A 20,376-nucleotide genomic window follows, 5' to 3' on the forward strand; every position below is an offset into this window, starting at 1 on the left:
AGTACTCAACATCCATCCTCAGGTCTTCTCACACCTAATTTGGAAGGATTGACGTCAAAACGTTGCTGTAAATTTCTACCACTTAATAAAGTGCCAATGAAACAAACGAAAAAGGAAACCAAAACTGAATATAAATTTGAATACAATTCTCTTAATTCCCTAATATTTTTTTTCTTTTCATGCCGTACTTTGACTCGCTAAACGTTTATCAACCCACACACTATACTATAAAGCGATTTTTGGAAGTAGCTATTAATTGAAGGTCTTTTTCTTTTCTTTAACAAGAGAAAAATCACACAAAATTTAATACCATGTATACATGGGAGAGACCCAGGAAATCTGAGCAACTCCTAATTGACGGTCTTATTGAATTATTATACCCAGTTTTTCATGCTATTATTAGAGTTAAAAAAAGAAATTGATTTCCCTAACCAAGTCTTTTGAACCTGAGTAATCTGGCAAAGCGATAAAATTGTTTCTTTCTACATAATAATGGCAAGAAGACTACTCATGTTACTACTGCTGTCTACCACATATTTTGAAAAGATTTTGCAAATACTAAATACTCAGTGTTTCTTCCTCCATCCTTTATGGGACAGTGCACCAACACTGTATTAATTTGAAAAGTTCTACAACCTAGGAATATACATGGACTGGTTGATTTTATGAAACCTTCAGTAAAAACAACAGTGGAGGCTGGATTTTGTTTCAGACAAAGTGATGAGGTTGGTTAAGCCAAGAATGGGAAACAAGATAAGGAAAACCTGTAAAATGCCCATGAACAGGAACAGAAATGGACTGAAAAAGCAGAGTTTATCGTGGGATTGTTAACATATTTCTTCGTAGTTATAATTAATATTCCCCATAGTACAGTATCTTGAAAAATATGTACAAGCCTCTTTGTAGAGATCATGCTTTTCTTTTCACAGTCTCATCTGTTTTATGGTAGGTACCACTTATTGGTAATTCACTAAAAATTCATTTATAGGTATGACCCAAGGGGTTGATGATGAAAGGATCCTTAATGAGAAACTTTCACCTGAGCACTTTGAATTTAACTCTGGGAAGAAGCAACTTAGGATCTTATTAAGTGGAGTCTTAGGTTTTGGGGCTAAGGATAGTTTAGTATCCTAGATTTAATCTGGAAACGATTTTACAGCCAGGATGCAGAATGGAGGTCAGGACCCAGGTGTCCTCTCCTCCCTTTATGCTTTACTTGCCAAAGACCACCTAGTTCTTGGCGTCCTATGCCCAGGAGACCACACAGGGTGACCTAGTGAGAGTTACCAGATATTGACGTAATCATTGCACCTCTGAATGCTCTTCAGAAAGTGTAGTTGCGGTAAAGCCATTTTTAGAACCCGGGTTATGGTTTTTAATTCAGCTTCATAGTGATTAACGGAGAAAGTTTTATTACTATCAAACTACACTAGGTTTTTGAATCCTCTTGCATTCAAAGGAAACGACGTCTCCTTATCAAGTGCAAGAACCACTCTACTGCCCTTCGTTCACTCCATGTAGCACAACCTGCACTGCTGCTGTCGGGGAGCATCAGTGCTGCTGACCGGCCGGGATGGCCCGCGGGGATCAGAGCATCCCTGGGCGGGAGCCCTCCTTGGGTGGTGGTGCTCCGAACACTCGACTATGCTTCTGACACTTCGTGTGACCTCACCCTTCATAGGCTCTGCTAAGCAGGCCACCAAAACCTCTCCTTCTATTCCAGCAACTCTAGAGACACGTAGGGTCTATATTTGCCATTTTGGAACCCCTTTATTTTCCATTTTTATTGTGTATCGTCACTCATTTCCTTGGATTTATTCCCAAAAAGTGAATAGCTGTTTTCTATCTGATCTCAAATAGACTTTAATATGTTTGGGAGTGGAATCTACATCTGATTTCTTATTTATTGATAGTAACTTCTGTGTGTTCTGAGAACTCCCTGTAAGGACAAGGCTGGAACATCAGCTTGGACTCGAATACCCCTACGATGTTGATGATTTTAGTTCCATTTACGGGAGAGGAAACTGAGGCTATGAGAAGTTAAGTAAACTTAAAGGAAACAGCTAGTAAGTGGGAGCGCCAAGATTTAACCCCAGGCCTCTCTCACTCCAGAGCCATTACTTCATACCTTCTACGAGGACTATATGAAAAGAAGGAAAGGGGTCTCAGCTTTAAATTTCTATCTTAAAATTTAGCACTTTGGATTCCTTATAAATTCCACTGGGAAGGTGGCCATACTAATGATTTTAAATGACCGCTCAGTTGTTGTGCTGTATTCAGAATGAATTTCTAGGTAGAGCTTAGCTGTCCTCCAGTTTATTTACTAGCTTCAAGGGCAGGTCTTCCTTTGAAGACAGTGAGAATCAGTCCCGTCATAGTAGAGGGAAAAATAGAAGTGTGATCCCTTCCCGAGGGAAAGAGACTCTTCCAGTGCACAGGACCACAAAGAAAGAGTGTGCAAGTTGCCCTGCGTGGAAGCAGTCTTCCAGCGTTGTATGTAAATTCAATTCTAGTTGAAGTGTTTGGCCATTGGAACCAGTTGATAAATGCTTTCATTCAAGAAATCCTTTTGGAAAATGAATATTCATTTGTTAACTAATCTGTTCAGATTTTTACACATCAGATCAGCTTAAAACAGGATAGACCTGCATAATATATGACAACAAAATAATCTATAACGACTGTTCAGTGACATCAGATTCATAGCTTGTCTGTAACTATTACCTAGCTGTTGTTGTTTGCATTCTCCCTCTTTTTATGGAGGCCCAGTGACAGGTGGGTGATGCTGAATCTCGGTCATTCCATACGCAGAGCCCTGTGTGTTCATCCCCTTCCATAGCTGGTCTCATATTTCAGTGTGCACCAGAATTACCTGAGGTATTGGTTCAAAATTCCCGGATTTCTGAGTCCCATCATCGGAGATTAATTCAGTAGGTGTAGGGTAATCCCAGGAATCTGGATTTTGAACAGGCACCTGCAGGTGACTGGGGCAGGCTGTTTCCAGACCACCCTGGGAAGAGCAGTGCCATCCCAGCTCCGATGCTAACCGCCAGTTCGATCAGTCACGATCTGTACTGGCTGCACAGCCCCCCGGCACACGTTCGCCTTCCTCTGTTGCTAAGAGCACCCCCTCTTCTGTAGGCTGCCCTACGTCTCTCCTGGAGCAAATGAGAAGATAACGTGTGTCAGCGGCTCTCATCCGATGACTCTCCGGGGCTTAAACTGATTCTTCCCTGTTGTGTTGTTACACAAGGGCCCTGGTTTCAGACGAGCCCGCGGTGCCTCCCAGGACTTGAATGGTTAACTGCCTCGTTTACCAAAGTGGACGAACAGCACTGCCAGACTTCAGCGCGAGTCTAGCAGGTGGAGCAATAAACAGATGCGTACTTTTCTGTGAAGCTTTATCATCACTACAGAAAATGTCATCTCCGTTCTTGGCAAGCACTCGGCCCGGCTCCCCGATGGCGTATTTGAAGCGCTGAGCCAGCCAACTTCCGCAGCAAACAGTGCGATACAGAAGACCCACTGGCCTTTGCCGCTTTTCCGAGACTGGAGAAGTCACGAGAGCAGCAAAACGTTGGCGGTATTTTCATTGACCTCACAAACGCAGAAACCATCAGCAGGCATGGCGTTGCTGTTAACCACACTCGCGCTTACTACGCACCCGCTGTGAGGCAGGAACGGGAGACAGAGACTAGTGAGGCGTGGCCCCTGACCTCCAGGAGCGTGCAGTCCAGCGGAGTGACACACACGTAAACGGTGAGCCAGGACCTAGAACCGTCTCCAAGGTAGAACAGAATAAACGTCAAGTGCCCATCATTCACGGAGGGAGAAAGCACAGAGGCTGGAAGTCCCAGTAAGACAAGGGCTTACGGAACAGGTGACATCAGAACCAGACCTTGAAGGATGAGCAGTGTCCCAGATGCAAGATGCAAAGAGAATGGAAGAGGTTAACTTACAGAATAATTTCAATGCAGCTTCAGTGAAGTAAGACATTGGGTGAAAGCCTTTCGCCTCCAGAACTGTTTAAAGTCTATTCTAAGCGTTGGGCCTTGAGTCCTCACCAGCCCGTTCACCTTTAAGCGTTTAACTTCATGTATATAAATGCCATTGCAATGGACTCAAACACAGTTTGCCCCAGGGGTTTTCAACCGGGGCTGTGCTTCTTAAAGCTGCCTCGGCCCCATCCCAGACTTAATGAACCAGAATCCTTCGGGTTGGGGCCAGAGAGAGTGGCAAGACTGTCCCTGCTTTGTCACTGGTCTTCCGTAAGCTCGGAAAAGGAACCTCCCGTTCCTCAAAATGACAACTCTATCCGCATGAGGAGCAAAGGGAAACGCGGAGACATTTGTTAAGAAGGAGTTTGTGGCTTTTGTTGATCTGTCTTCAGCCCGTCACACCACGGATGGCAACCCATTGTGGATTAACTCGCAGGGACTCAGTTCTAAGTCCCGGTTACTGAATTCTCACCCAGCCTGCATTTCATTACATAAACAGCCTCCTGTCAAAAGAGATGAGTTTCTGTCGCACAAGCAGGGCCACTATAGCATGACTGTGTGTTTTGCAATGTCGTGGGCACCCTTCCCCTGGTGGACGTTGCCGATTTGTTTATTTATTATGACAGTTTTCTGGCAGAGGCAAGTCAGATGTCCCAAGGAAGGGGCAACTTTCTAATTTGCATCATGGCATGACGTGGGCTAGCCACAGCCCTGAACCTAGCAAACGGTGTTTTCTGTGTAGCCCATCTCTTTTTCCTTTAGATCCCTGAATTGTGTGGCTGATCTGAAACGCTCACCAGCATCTTCAGGTAATGCCACATCTCTCCTATTTTCTTTCCCACTGCTGGGAAGCAGAATTGGATAATGAGTCCAAAATTGGTCAAATTGCATAATTCCTCGTAGCTTTTCTCCTGGACCTGTCGTTGGTGCTAGTGATCTGACAATTATTTTAATTCATTTCCACGAAGAGTTATTGACTCTCTCATACAAGGTATGCTGCAGAAATCTGAGAGACTCGGGAATTGACATTTGCTTGGATCGCTGCCCTAGAGGGGTTTATGCAGCGGATCATGGAATAGTTGCTGTCACTGTAGTACCAGGGACTGATGGTAAGCCCACAAAAAAAAACTAAGGATCTGTGTCAGCTTCCATTAAGAAAATGCCTCAAAATCCATAGACCTTTATTTAAAATTGAACTGAAAGCTGTCATCTATTGTGGCTGCCTTGAAGACATCTTTGTATAAGAGCAAGCCTGGCTGCATCTGTCCGGTTAAAAGCATCCTTAGAGAGACGCTGCCTTTTGGAATTAGTCGGGTTTTCTCACCGACTGCTCCTTGAGTCAAGCCTTCTGTTATGCTGACTGTGTTTCCAGGTTCTTCTTTCTGGTGCTTCTGGCTCTTGGTTAGATTTTCACACTTCTCCATCATCAGCTCCTGGGATTTCTCAGAACCGTGGTGCCCCTGCATCCACCCTGTCCCTTTGATCACAGAGCACATCCAGTGTTGGTTATGTTATGTACATGTCTCCCCCAACCTCTTCATCTCCCCCCGTGTGGAGGCAGCTTAGCCATCTACAACTAAGTGCAGGCAAATCCTAAGTAGAAATGTGGACAGAAGCCAGGAGCAAGGGAGACAGTTGACAGCAGCCACCAAGGCACACAGGACATCCAGCCTAACCACCGGGCATGGGGGCCTGTCCTGGCCTCTTTCTAGAGTCAGGGGTGGTCCTTCTTACCCACACGTGCATCACCTGAAAGGTGGCCTGGGGCTTCTAACACTAACACCCCCTAGCAGACACATTTTTTTATACAAGCTATTTATTCATTCATTCATTCATTCATTCCTTTACTGAGTGCCTCTGTTGTATACCAGGCTCTGGGTAGGATCCACTCCCTGTTCTCAGTGAGCTGAAAGTGTTAGTATGGGGAGTAACTGGTACAAGTAGAGAACAGAGGTCAGGGGAGATAGAAATGTAAATAGGTTATTGATGTAGCAGACACATTAATTTTCACAGAGGCATCAACATTCTCCTACTTTTCAAGTTTGAAAGTTCAGAATCACCGTCAATGCCTTTTTTTTTTTTTTTTTTTTTATTCTGCTACTAATCACACTTCACGACCCGGTCCCGTCAGTTCTTTTCGTCCCTTCTCTCCCATTCACCGGCCTCTGGCTTCTCTGACACCATCCTAGTCAAGCTGTCCATCACCTTGTCCCTGAAGTTTGGCAGAAACACTCTTGAAATATCCTCCCTGACCCTCATTTCTTCTTCTGTAAGACAAGAGTTCATGACGTTTTTCCTACCGCTTCTTTGCCCATGAAATCAAGTGCAAACCCTGGCCTTACCCAGACTTCCCATAACTTGATTTTCCTCTCCTCCCAGCCACATTTCCCTGGGCTCCTACCTGGCGACCCAGCCCAGCACTGACACTGTTCCTCAAGCATCACATACTCATTTTGGACTTTTGAGTTGTGCTGTGTTCCCCAGGGCTACAGGCTCTTCCTCTCTTTGTAGACAAATCCAGCTCATTCTTCTTGGTCCGGCCCAAGTCTCATCATCTCTCCCATGAGACTTTTCTCCTGATGCCCGAGCCTCCATTGATTTCTCCTTTCTCTAAATTCCTATGGCACATGTTACCTTTAGACCGCTTAGCAATACATCCTGACCCTTCGTTTTGCTACTCATGGTTTATGTGAAGGATGACTGTATCATTTATTGCCCAAACCGGGACTCTTTTGAGAGGGAAAATGGTGCTGTTAATCATTTCACCAGGAAAACAGACATTGTGAACTATCCTGGGCAAATCAGGATCTATGGTCATCCTACTTGTGTTTAGACGTCTTATCTTTCCAACAAGACTGTAAGTTCCTAGGGAGCAAATCTTACATGGGGAATATTTGCTTTGCATATTCCGTGGCATGTGAAACACAATTAACGATCAATAAATGCAGGAAGGAAAGAAAGAGGGATGGAGGGAATCAGGCAGTCAATTCATCCTCACTGAAAAAGGTGGTTTCTTAAAAATCAAAACACAACTCCAGGACTTCCCTGGTGGCGCAGTGGTTAAGAATCCGCCTGCCAATGGAGGGGACACGGGTTCGAGCCCTGGTCCGGGAAGATCCCACATGCCGCGGAGCAGCTAAGCCCGTGCGCCATAACTACTGAGTCTGCGCTCTAGAGCCCGTGAGCCACAACTACTGAGCCCGCGCGCCTAGAGCCCATGCTCCGCAACAAGAGAAGCCACCGCAGTGAGAAGCCCGCGCACTGCAAGGAAGAGTAGCCCCTGCTCGCTGCAACTAGAGAAAGCCCGTGTGTAGCAACGGAGACCCAACACAGCCAAAAGAATAAATTACATAAATAAATGTATTTTTTAAAAAAACCACAACTCCACCCGATTGGATGTACACAAGGCATGAATAACAGGATAAGCACACAACTTCTCCATGACCAGTTGGAAGAGGGCAGCTGAAATTCGAGAAGGCAGAATATAAGTTTGAAGATAGAAGAAAAACAGCAACAGACAAATCAAGTGGTGCAGAGCACTCAAGAAGGGTCTAAATCGTGTCAATCAAAACCATCAAGGCGATCCTGAATATAAAACCTAATTTGTATTCCACGGGGGCTCTGAAAGCGTGGATTATTGTTAAATGTCAAAGAGCCGTCTCCACGACGCGCAATACAGGAAGTGTAGTTTCTCGCACTTTCATTCATGCCAGAGAGTAAGCATCTCCAAAAGGTAAAGTATAGTAAGTTTCTTGTGGGATTTTGATTTTAAATAAACCCCAAAATGGAATCCGTAAGCAGGCTAAATGTGCCATTTTCTGTCTTTTCCATCTCAAGACTCCTTGCTATATCTGTATACTTATCCATCCCTGTGTTTTTTTAGCATCCATCCTGATGGCACCTTGGTGCCTCAAAGAGAGTATCAAGGAAAAGTTTGAGAACTTTTTAATTGTCCGCCTCAACATAAGCCCCAAACTTCCTTCAAGCTGGTCTCAATTAGAAGGGAGTTGTCACCGTTAAAAAAGAACAGGAAACAAAATCTGAGGCATCAGCCCTGTCCTAATGCCCAGCATCTTCACCCCAACGTTCACTCTGCGACATCAGCCGCAGGTGGATGCAGGCAGGGATGGGGCAAGTGTGTTGCTCTGATGACCTGATCCCCATGGGCAAGGCCCGCATCACCCCCACTGCTCTCCCGGCTCATCATTCTTATTCTTCCCACCTTGGCCATCTCTGAATTTAGGTGGTTGTGAGGGATAGGATGGTCCTTGAACTTCCCAAATGTGTCATAACTCATTCTGGTCCTGTGGCTGTTACTGGCTAGTGGGCGAACTCAGGACCTCATGGAATGACTTCGAAAGTTCATGTGCCAAGAAACCCTAGCTTTAAGAACTCAGAGAAAAACTCAGCACTTTCTCCTCATTCATTTCTATAAAGAACAGGTAAACATAGAAGCACTCTATGAAGCTGTGCTTGGGTACTTGGCGGACACGTGCTTTTGTGCCACTGACCAACTGTCTGAACTGAGGATTCTCGACCTTTTAAATTTTGTTTCACTTGAGGCTCTCAGTTCCAGATCTATGAAATAAATGAGTTATACTATTTCCAAGATGCCTTCCAAGTAGAACTTCTATAAATCTATGATCTTGAAATATTTCTCTTTGCCAAAAAAAGGGGTAAAGAGTAAAACACCATTTTATCAAAGTTTGTTATCAACCAGATCTTAATATTTAGCAGATATAATACATCCCCTTAAAATACACCAAGCACACGAAACAAACGTGTTACAGCACTGCAAGCCGAAGGAAAGTGTTGTACTTCCCACTAGTTGTGTTGCAGACTAGGTCTGCTGAGGACTTTCTTAAATAAAGGTAAATTAAAATTAACTTTGTTTAGTGTAAGACACCATTAAAGGCACTTCCTCTTAGACAGAGATCCCATTATAGCAAAAACTAAATAAAGGGAGACAGAGGATACTGTTCTCTTCCTCCAGACTACTCTGGCCTCAAATCTTTGAGAATCACTGTGATTCCACAAGATTGTTCAAACCTCCAAGTCCCAGCAAGTTTGGAGACAGTGAAAGGAGCATTGTGGGACGTAGGTTTACTCCCAACCCTGCCACATAAGGTCTTGAAACATTACCTTCTCTTGAAAAAAAAAAGTGTGGCTTGGCTAATTTTTCAAGTCTCTTCCAGTTCAGAAATACTATGGGTCAGTGAATTTGGTCCAAATTCTCATAATTAAATAAGACTGGGAATCAGTTTTATGGATAACTAGATTGCTTTTCATTACAACAACCAACTGGAAGTTACAGCCCCATGCAAGGATCAGCAGTAAGGGACGAAGTATTGGGTGGTTGTTACTGGTAGCTATCGCCCTGCTGGAACAGCGGGTTGCCCTGCAGTCTCCTGCATATGCAATTCAGTAGGATATTCCGATCTCATCAATAAACACATTATTGTTTGCATGACTGTATCTCCTTATCTTTACTTCTAATCTGGAGACTTCATATTTAGGTGCATTCGTTGAGGAACCACTGTCAGTCTTATTGTTAAATCAAACCTGAAATGAATTCCAGGACTCCGTGTATTTCAAGACCAATGGCTATTTACTGAAGAAACTCTTCCTTCAGTTCTTTCAAGTTAAGTCAAAGACCAGAGAAAAAGAGTTTCTCAGATTTATTCTTCCACAAACCATACATTTATGCTGCCTGTTATGTGCCAGCCACGAACGAGAGAGCTGTGATCTCTGCCCTTGTTGAGTTTATAGTCTAGGCAATCACTAGACGGTATTATTTAAAAACCACTGGTTAACGAATTCAGGGAGACCTTGCCTGAGAAGGTCGCATTTCAGCTGAGACCTGCAGGGTGATGGAGTCTTGCCTTCACCTGTTCCTCCCAGCAGGCCGATCACCCAGTCTTCCGGTTCTCTTTTAAGGGAAGCTTTTGGTGCTCATCCTGAGAGAGTGTGTGTAAGGAGTGTGCTTGAGACAAGTCAGCATTGGCACTTCCATGCCCTCATCCTAGGAGACACTGTCTGATTTCTTCATAGACTGATTGAAGAACAGCATTTGTCCCCATTAGCAGTAAGTAGTCTTGAGGTCAGAAGTGGAAATAATGGTATTCATCTTCATCTTGAATGTGTTGAAGACATTTTCCGCGATTCCTTTTCTCCCCATCTTACCACTGAGATTGAAAACAGATGTTACTTCGTACCCTCCCCACCACCCCGCTCCTTTAGTTTAAGAGTCAAAATGTTCCTCACCAGACTCTTTCTCCCCGCTGCTCCAGAGTAACGTGAAGTTGCTATGAATCTTCCCTGTTCGCGCTATTTTTACTTTACTGCGTAAGTGTGTATCCATACCTCACATTTACTACCGTTTTGCGAATTTGTGAGTCTACATATTATACATGGCCTCAGGCTCTACTTTTTGCAAGCTTGTGTCTTTGTTTCTCAAGTTTACTCATATCAGCACACTTATAAAACTAGTGCATTCATTTTAACTGCTCGCCACTGTGTAAATAAAGCACTTTTCTTTCCCCAGCCTTCTGTTAAGACACAGTTAAGTTAGTTGGTTCTCCTTGCTCACGACTTTCCATGGAGGACGACGTGCAGTGAGCAGTGGAATTGAGTCTTGGGGTAGAAGCATCGTCAGCACCACTAAGTGTTGCCAAATGGTTCTCTAAAGCCAACAGTATCACTTAGACATCCACCAGCAATGGATACAAAATCCCATTTTTCCTCATTCTTGCCAACATCTGGTGTTAACAAATTTTACTCTTTGCCAGTCTGATTGGTCTCAAATGACACCTCAGTGGTGGGTTCCCTGATAATTAACAAGGTTGAGCGTCATTTCATACTTATGACTATTTGGTTATTTTGCTCTGTGAATTTCCATCCTTTTCCTGTTTTCCCATTAGGTTTTTGTTTCCTTATTGACTTACATGCATTCTTTCCTCTGTTACAGGTATTAAAAATGTTTTATCTCACTTTCCGACTTGTAGAAACTTTGCCGGTGAAGTCCTTTATCATACCAAAGTTTAGATTTAACAGTCAAATAGATTACTTTATGCTTTGTGCATTTCTTGTGCCCTTTTTAAGAAATTCTCCCTGCCCTGATTATGTAATGGCATTCTCTTCTTCTTTTTCCAACAAAGTTTTAACGTTTTCTCTTTCATATTCAGGTCTTTTATCCACCTGGAATTTACTTTTGCCTAAAATGTGAGGGAGCGATTGAATGTGTTTTTCTCTATGGGTCGTTAGTCATTTTAACACCATACTTCTTTTTTTTTTTTTTAAACGTGAATTGTAATTCCACCTCTTTCATAGACTAAGCTCCCCTTTTCCATGTTTACACTTGGTCTTTTATCTGCCTCTGAGCCAGTACTACACCGTTTTCATTAGTTTGGCATCGCAGTAATTCTTAATATCCTACAGGTCATGCCCTCCCTTTCTTCCCCTCCACCCCCATCTTTCGTTTCACGTTTGGTTTCTTTTTCCTCAGGTACATACAGCCTTTAGTAATTCTCTGAATGCCGGTCTGTGTGACATAGTCTTTCAGTCTTTGTTCTGCAGATGTCCTTATTTCACCCTCACTATACACCCAAGCTACCGGAGTCCGTGTCCCTCTCCCTTCCATACCAAGGCCACCTGGGCCCCTTAATATGGGGGGACCATGATCTCACAGACCTGCCTGGGTCTCCCTCCCCCGTTGGCTGCCACACTTCTGCTTCGTGTGGTTGAAAGTAGAGCAGCATTCACAGCTCTCACATGGAAGCATTACCTTAGCTGTCAGTTTGCCTCTATGGAGAATTCGGTCATTATTCTTTTACAGAATCTGTGTGCTCATATACAACGCTAAATTAAAACTTAATTAATTTATTTGGAAAATAATCCCTATTAGCTGTGCCATCTTGGGCCGGTCATTTAACCTGCCCGAACTTTGAGCTCGTCATCTGTCAAATGGGATCACAATACCTGTGCCACCGGGTTCTTGCCAAGATTAAATGAGATAGATAGATGGTACTTAGCACGTGGGATGTTTCAAATCATAGCTTGGAAAGAGTCGAAGGGAAGAGGGAAATGTGGGAGGGGCACTGGCTTTTATCCTCACTTGATGGGAGGAGGTGGGTACAGCCCGAAGGGAAACCTTGTCCGCTCGGGTTCCCTTTCTCACCCTTGACCCGGGCCCGCACAGCCTCAGGCAGTTTGGCAGATCTAACGAGGACCCCACTTTCAGTTCTGCTTGATGTTAAGTCTTGATTTCCGCTTGTCTGTCTGACCAGAAGTTAACACTGAGTCAACAAATCAGAAGCTGGGCTCTCACAGCTGGCCGGAGTTTTAACCCAGTTAGAGGATTTCACAGTGAAATTAAAACTCTGTTAAGTCTTCTCCTGCTTCTTAAATTGTCTGTGTGATCCAGTGGCTTTCTTTAAACATCCGTACCATATCCTGCTTTTCTCAGTGCAGAGAGCCAGAAAAAGCCTCATGAAGAGTCCTCTAGGAACTGTCGTGTGAACAGACAGCTGTTTGGGGAACGCAGCCGATCCGCTCTGTTCCCAGCTCATCACATTCAGACACGCTACACACCGCCGTGTTCACTGATAATTATATTAGATGCCACGTTCCCAGGGAAGGATCCACTCAGCCACCACTAGCTTATTCATTATTGATACACAGTTAAAGGGCATGGCTCGAATGAACGCAAGCATCTGAGAAAAGTCCTTATTCACGTACAGATCAAACGGAACATTTGTCATTTCCCTGGTGACCTCACATACTCTTTTGTGCCTTGGGACCTCAAAGTATGTAAGCAGAGTAGATGCTTCCACTCTTCTATTTAGTTTAATTGTTGGCCTTAATCCACTTGTTCAGATTATTTGGACGCGTTTAAAATTATCCCTTGCTTCCCCTTAATATATTAAAACAGGAGGAGAGGGAAATTTCTTTTTAGGACCTACTGCATTCTAAGGATAAATGCAAACTGTTCTACCCTGATTCTTAATGACCCACTATTAACATAGTAGGAAACCCAGCTCATAAATGCAGTACCTCTTTTCACATCATTACTCCTAATGGAACTATTACCGGGATAATAGCTTGACCTTTAGCTATAGATTCACATAGCAAAAAATATGTACTGCTTACCCGACACCTCTATCCACGTAGCATATGGAGTGTTCTCAGGTCAATACAGTGACCGTCCTTTGGCCCTGTTCTCAGGACTCATCTGTGCATGTAACAGAAAGAATAGGATTTCGTCCTCTGTAGGTAGATTCTAGTTAAAAGTTTCTTTTAAGTTTGAGTGTAAGCCATGAACCAGAATGTCAATAATATGCCCGATGGAAATATTTGTTTGTAGAGGTATTTTTCGGAAAGCCCAATGCTTTGCAAGCAAAGGGAGACCCAGGAGGCAGAGATTTCCCTGGCTTCTTATGATTGAAACCAGGTAACTTTTCACTGCAAGGAAAAAACAATAACCAGAGATTGTCACCTTTTGAACGAGCGGCAGAACACTTGAGCTTAAAATGGTGAGAAAGATCCACTTGGAAGCCACCTACACAGCGGGAGACCTTCCCTCTGTTTCTCCTGGACTTAGTCGTTGACACACGTGGTTGCCGGGAATCACTTGGATGTTGGCATAATCCAAATCTGTTTTGTTAATTTCGAATCTCTGCTTCCTGATGTGGGCTAATTTGAATGCATGCATTTCCCAGTCTAAGAAGAGAGGGGTTGCTATGGAAATTAATTACATAAATAACATTACAAGGAAGGAGGGAGAGGTTTACCTGCTAAGACGGTGTATTCAATCATTTCTGTGGTATACATTTTCCTATAATCGAATAGGGTGCCAAATACAAATATTTTCTTTTGTTCGTTAAAACACGATTTCAAGAACTTTTCGGCGGCCCTCTGATTAAGAAGTGTCATTGTGGGCATTTGAATGTAATAAAACCTTGTTTCTTTAAATATATACTATTAGGACTTCCTATTAATTGAGATAGGCCTTTCTCCCCCAATTAGCCTAAGTATCTGAGCTACTGTATTTACTTCCATTAGAAACAAAAGTAGAAAATATGTTTGTTTATTCTTCAAATGTTTATGGCGTTCTTAGTCTAGGGCACTGCAGTAGGTGCTTTTAGGGAGAGAAAATAAACAAGGACCCCCGAAGACCCCTGTCTATAACCTGGTACAGGAGATTCAGAAGCACCCCTACCCCAGGGATGCTGTCCCCTCTGCATCTCTCCCAGGTGGAGACTGCTTACTCGCATGCCCCATGTATCATAGATTGGGCAGCCTGGTTGACATTCTCCCTGGACCTTAACCCTCCCTCCTCCTTATCTCTCCTCCTCTTCTCAGTTGGGGCTAGGATGGAGCCTTTCCATCAGCACACCTCTGCATCTTCCTTCCCCTCACTCCCAGGTCCTGCTGCGATCTTGGATAACTTCACCATCCACATGAGAGATCCCGTGACCCCCTAGCTAGAGTGCCCAGACCTCGTCCTCACTGGGTTTCATCTCCACTACACTTCAACCCCACACCGTTGACCACACGTCCTGCTCGCTGCCAACATTTGACGCTCCACCATTATATTCTCAGTTGCCCCTTTTCCCCGGCATCTCCTTGCCAACCCCACTGATATATCCATTCCCTGATCTCCATAGATTTGCCCGAGTCTAAGCCATTTTCTGGCTTCACGTGCTTCCCAGATATGGGTGGAAAGGAAGGGTGGGCGAAGAAAGCTGTAATTTCATCCCAGGGGGCATCTTCACCACCACCTTCAATGCTTTATATCCTGTCCTTCTGCCAAACCTGTCCGGCGAACTCCTAACCCTACACCAGCCCTCCCATCGGGTGTCTCCACCCCAGACGAGGAGCTGCCAGGTGCCCTGGAGAAAACACCCGCCCTATGGCCGCTGCCGCCACAAGCACGCAGCCCCGCTCCTACTCGGCCTCCTGCGCTCTCGTCTGCTGCCTTCCTGTTCCTGTTCTCCTCTGGGCACTTCCAGACGTTCCCGCACTCTCCACGCCCTTCACCACTGAGTTCATTGAGGCGTCAGGAGCGATGACGACCCACCTTGATCCCTTCTAAGTCCACCCCTGTCTTCCCCTCCTCTGGGTTCAGAGGAGGAAGCTTTCCTCCTGGTCCCGGTCGAGGGTAACCTCCCATCCCTCTCCCGAATGCTGACCCTCCCCCAGTTCCTCTGGTACATGGTTCCTTAGACTGTCCCTCCATCCTCCCTGGATCCCCACTGGCCGCCTCCCCCATCCCCATCCTTCCTCCCCCCCCCCTTCCTCCCCCCAAGCCCAACGCCAGGCCTGGCGTTTGGAGAGTGTCATCTGTGGCCACCCTCCCCACGCCCTTGATGACGGCCTCCAGGGATTCTTCCCTCACCTCTTTCCTGGCCCTTCGTCTGCACTTGGGGCTGTGGGTCCCACCACTTGCGCCCGCACAAGACCACGCTTCTGGCTCCTTCCTGGACTCCCGTGCCTCAACCTCCTTTCAGACCCGGGGGTCCTCTCTGCTCTGTGCTTGGCCAGTGCTCTGTTCACTCGAAAACTTCTCCCTGGTCACTGTTTTTTCTCTTGTCGTTTTAATGACCACATATATGTTTGTGCCCCTCGAACCTGCATCTTCCTCCAGGACCCCTTCCCTGAACCAAAGGCTTCTGTGTTGAAATACCCGCCAGCTGTCCCCATGTGAGGACTCCGCAAACACCCCGAACTCAACGTGTCCCAAGCCACACCTGATGCATCTCGCAGCTCCCCTCACACACCTTCCTCCTGTATTCACCGGGTCATGGGATTCTCCAGCACTGGCAGTTCCTGATCTGTCCCCGTCACCCCTTCGACTTCGCTAGCGTTGGCCCCGATTCCCGCAATCGTGTCGATTCCTGAAAGGCATCCCGTGCTCCCACCCCCTCACGTCCACCCGCCCCTTGCTGCCCTGCATCTCTTCCTGCACAACTGGATTGTTGATGTTTGTACACTCGGCCCCTCGGATCCACAGGCTCTGCACCTGCAGGTATAACCAGCTGCCAAGCAAAAGTATTTGGAAAAGAATTCCAGGAAGTTCCCAAAAGCGACACTTAAATTTGCCAAGTGCAGGCACCTACTGACATAGCATTGACGTGGTATTAGGTATAATACGTCATCCAGAAATGATTCAAAGTATACAGGAGGATGTGCATAGGTTGTATGCATATAATACACATTGTATATACGGAACTCGAGCATCCGTGGATTTTGGTACCATGGGGGTCCTGGAACCCATGCCCCACAGAGACCAGGGGACGACTGTTTATGACTTTTTTCCCTTCTTCCATATTACTATTTCCTTAGGATAAATTTCTAGGGATAGGATTACCAGTCCCAAGGAAGAACAGTTTCATGTCTCATTATATAGAACCATCTTATTTCGCAAAAGGGTTTTGCCAATTTATGCCAACAGTCATATTTGAATGCGCCAGATTCACAGAATTTTATCAATCTTAAGTATTAGCTTAATTGTTTTTCTAATTTAGTAGGTATAAAGTGTTTCGCAACTTGGGGGCTTACAAATTATTTGAACATGTTTTGCTAAGTGTACTTTTTCCATTTATCGGTGGAGGCTTGAAGTTGCTCTTTCATTTGGGATGAGCTCTTCCTATCGTGGTAGATTTAGTGCAACTAGCTCTGCTCATTCAAATGAAATGTTTATTTTTTTATTCAATAGAAATGTTACAGCTTTGTGTAGTTGAATCTGTCAACATTTTCCTCTGTCCTTTCTTTTTAAAAGAAACCTTTAAAATGTTAAAATTATCAGTGTTTTAAATACCAAGGAGGCAGTGCAACGTGACCGCATAGCAGGCCTTGACCTTGAGGGGAGCAGGTTGAAAAGTGCTCAGGAACGATGTGTGAAGCAGAAATGGCAACCCCAGCGCTGCGTGTACCATCACACGCTGTGCGGCTTTACTAAGATAACTGTCATGGCACGTGACTCCAGAGTTTCCTTTGTGCTTATTAGGGAGGTCTTTCCTAGGAGCTGCTAGTACAAGATGCAAGAGGTTGACTCAAAGTAGGATTGGAACTTTCACTAACACCCAACTGCACTGCCTCTATTTTGAGTGCCGATCGACTTAGCAGGAATCACCACGAGACCATCATCTTTTTGCGTAATTTTCCATTTGATTTTGAGTTAGCAGAAAAGTGAAATATGTTGATACACTTGCAGAATTCTGTCATGGGGCCAATGGACCCCTAGGAAGCATTTTCTCCTCTGCCCGTAAGACACATACACATGGACGTGGAGCAATTAGAAAGAGTAGTTTCCGTAGAACTACTTAATATCTGTAACCGGTTTCATTTGGAAGCACAGGACACGGTATGTAGGATGGGCCCTGCCAAGCTCCATCTTCACCAAAGGAATGCCATATGGATTTTGAGAATATCCACTGCAGAACTGACATCTTTTAGAAGTGCACTCTTTTTTTTTTTCGTTTTTGGGGTTATGTTCCTTTTTCAGATCTGCATATTTCCTTTGTTAAAATATTTAACAATATTTCACATTTTCTTTCAGTCTTCACAGAAAAATACTGCACTGCTAATCACGTGGATAAACTTCCTGGCCCAAGAGACTGGGTTCAGATTCTACAGGATCAAATCAAACTGGCCAGAAGAAGGTTAAAAAGAGGCTCAGGTATGAATCAGCTGCAAGAAAATCATTGCAGAAGTGCTTTATCGAATTTTTAGATGATACAAAGTACAATTCTTTGCTCTCGGATACTTCATTGTCTTTTGTCTTTTAAAGGAGAAGCTTTATATAATGTGCTTTGGTTTTGTATCTTAAAATCTTAGTCAAATGATTTTGAAATTCACCTTAAGATTAAACAGTGAAAATTATGTCAGGCCATTTACTTTAAATAGTACAAATGAAAAAGATTGTTAATCTCACTGGTGGTCTTATGTATGAAATGAGGTCTCTCTTTTGTGATTTGTTTCTATTGCCTATTGATTTTTATTTGGACCTCCATGACCTCATAAAAAGTACTAGTTGCTTAAGGTAAAAAAAAAAGAAGATTCTGTGGAAATATATTTAATTGCATGGAAAGGTGTTCTTACTGTACTAAGTGAATAAATTATAAATTAAAACACACACACACACACACACACACACACAATAACCATCTTACCAGAAACACCATGTAAAATAGAAAGAGATTTTTAAGTCAGATATTTACTTTTTTTTCTTTCAATCTGGGCTTGGTGGTTCTGGGATCATTCTTCCAGGCAAGGTGAACACCAGTTGAATTATGACTATTTAGAGATGGTCATTTGAAATCTCGTTCTCCCCAAAGTGACGGTGGGACAATTTACCAATGAAGAATCCTTTTGAGGTCAGTTTTCTGCCATTATGTAGGAATAATCATCCCTAGGAGGCCACAAGCCTCTAGATAGTATTTTTAAAAAACAAAACAAAAAACAACCGATCAAACCTCAGGCCCCCTGGCCTGCTAAGAGCCTTCTGTGCTTCTGTGGCTGTGGTGTGAGAGTTTGGGAGACAGGTTTTAGATGCTTGAGTGTCACACTCTGGGGGTCCATAGAACAGCAGTACAAACGCGTGAGACTGTCTGTAACACAGCCTCTTACTTGAACTTTCACTCTGAGTAGAAGTAACCGTGACCAAGCCTGCAGAAGAGCCCAGCCACCAGCCCCGCGGAGGAGAGCTCCGGGCTCAGGCTGGGAGTGCCCTTGACTCAACAAGACACAGAGCACCGAGGGACCGAGTGGTTTTTCAGGGTGAAAAACCTTACAGTTCTATAAAAGTAGCTAGCAAGACGCTACACTATCCAGCTATAACTGGATGGGTTTTTTTTTTATTAAAAATCTTCCCTCCCTCCTTTTTTAACCTTTTGACTTCTTTTACACTTAACTGATGCTCTTTTTATAAAGAGCAATGGACTACTAAGATTTTTCATTGGTAACCAAATGGATTATTGCATTAGGTAACAAGTCACATCAGAGTCAGTAGATCTGGTTTCCAAGGCTCACGTCCGCTCTTCACCAGCTCTGGACCTTGGACAAGTCACTCCATACTTCTCATCTTGGGTCCCCATCACGAACTGGACATAGAGGTACAGCCTGCCTCAGAGCTGTCCTGAGGCTCCAGACGCGGGTTGTACATGAACGTCTTTATCAGTGAAGCTAGTGTACCTCTCGGAAGATGTCTTTGCGCGCAGCCATGCTTGGTGGCATGGAGGTCACTGAGGCAGCCACACGTCGTGTCTTCGGTCAGGGTACCGGCCAGCCTGCTGTGCTGGGGCAGCCGCTTTGCTCCTGTTGTCCTGGCATGATTATCAGTGATGCCCCTTTCACTCTCAAAGGCTTTCAGGCTTGGGCAGTAAATCATGTGCTTATCCTCCCCCTGGGTCTCCCAGTTTTCACTGCTGTCTTCTCCTGCACCCCCAAATCATCGCAAATAAACACAGCGTGGTGCAGTGGAGAGAACAGGTCTGCTTTCCTGGCTCTGATCTGCCATTTACAATTTCCTGGGAACCTGGACTAATTACTCAACCTCTCTGAGCCTCGGTTTCTCCATTTATATAACGAGGCTGATACCTACCTCCGGGTGTTTTCAGAGTTAAAATTAGATAATGTAAGTATTGCCACCGATAGACAGCTGACACGTAATAATGCTCAAGAAATGCCCACGACCTTATCCTCCTTCCCTTTGCTAACCAAAAACAAAACAAAGCAGTTCCTTTCTCCTCTGACACTGTTGGTCAGATTTCTTCCAAAAGGGCCTGCATTCCCTGAGTCTGCCTCCCCACCCAGTTCACTTTAGAATCCAGGGCATTTTGCCCCTGACCTCACTCCTCTACTTACGTGAACCTTTGCTGCCTTTGCGTCCGGATCATCAGATTTCACTTGTTTATATTAACACTCAGACTTGACCTCCATATTGATTGTTACCCTTTCAAATCACATCCTTCTTGAAACTGTCTTCCTCCAGGCTCTGTGATTTCATTCTCTTTGTTTCTTCTCCAATTTCCCTGTCAGTGCCTTGGGTCTCCTTCCCCACCTCTTTCTCCTCTGCCTGTCTCCTAAACCCGGGTCCTGGTTTCCATCTTTGGTGCTTCTTCTCGTTCTCGTTGTGCGTCCTCCCATGTGACTTGCACTGTTCCATCATCGGGGGCTCCCCAGTGTGCAGCTCCAGGCTCGGCCACGTCCTGGGACCCGAGCCTCCACTCCCTGAGCCTCTGCTAAAGAGGTCTGGTCATGCCCCGCCCCAGATTAAATACTTCTGGCTTCCTGTCCGCCCAGATAAAAACCCTTCTACATACCCCCCAGCACAGCGCGCATGGTCCTTCACCTCCTGCCATCGCCTGGTGCGCCCCTG

At 44.8% G+C, this 20,376-nt stretch overlaps 1 protein-coding gene across 1 annotated transcript in view; it reads left to right on the top strand.

Moving 5' to 3' along the window:
• BEND7 (BEN domain containing 7) overlaps positions 1–20,376 on the top strand; it is a 77,866-nt gene that overhangs the window by 45,488 nt on the left and 12,002 nt on the right. Inside the window, exon 7 of the mRNA XM_022580545.3 lies at positions 17,557–17,676. Within this exon, the coding sequence (XP_022436253.3) occupies positions 17,557–17,676 (120 nt within the window). The remainder of the gene's footprint in view (positions 1–17,556; positions 17,677–20,376) is intronic.

This window comes from Delphinapterus leucas, chromosome 2 (assembly GCF_059928025.1).
Source record: "Delphinapterus leucas isolate spDelLeu-1000000601 "Yukka" chromosome 2, BTC_Dleu_Yukka2, whole genome shotgun sequence".
NCBI lineage: Eukaryota > Metazoa > Chordata > Mammalia > Artiodactyla > Monodontidae > Delphinapterus > Delphinapterus leucas.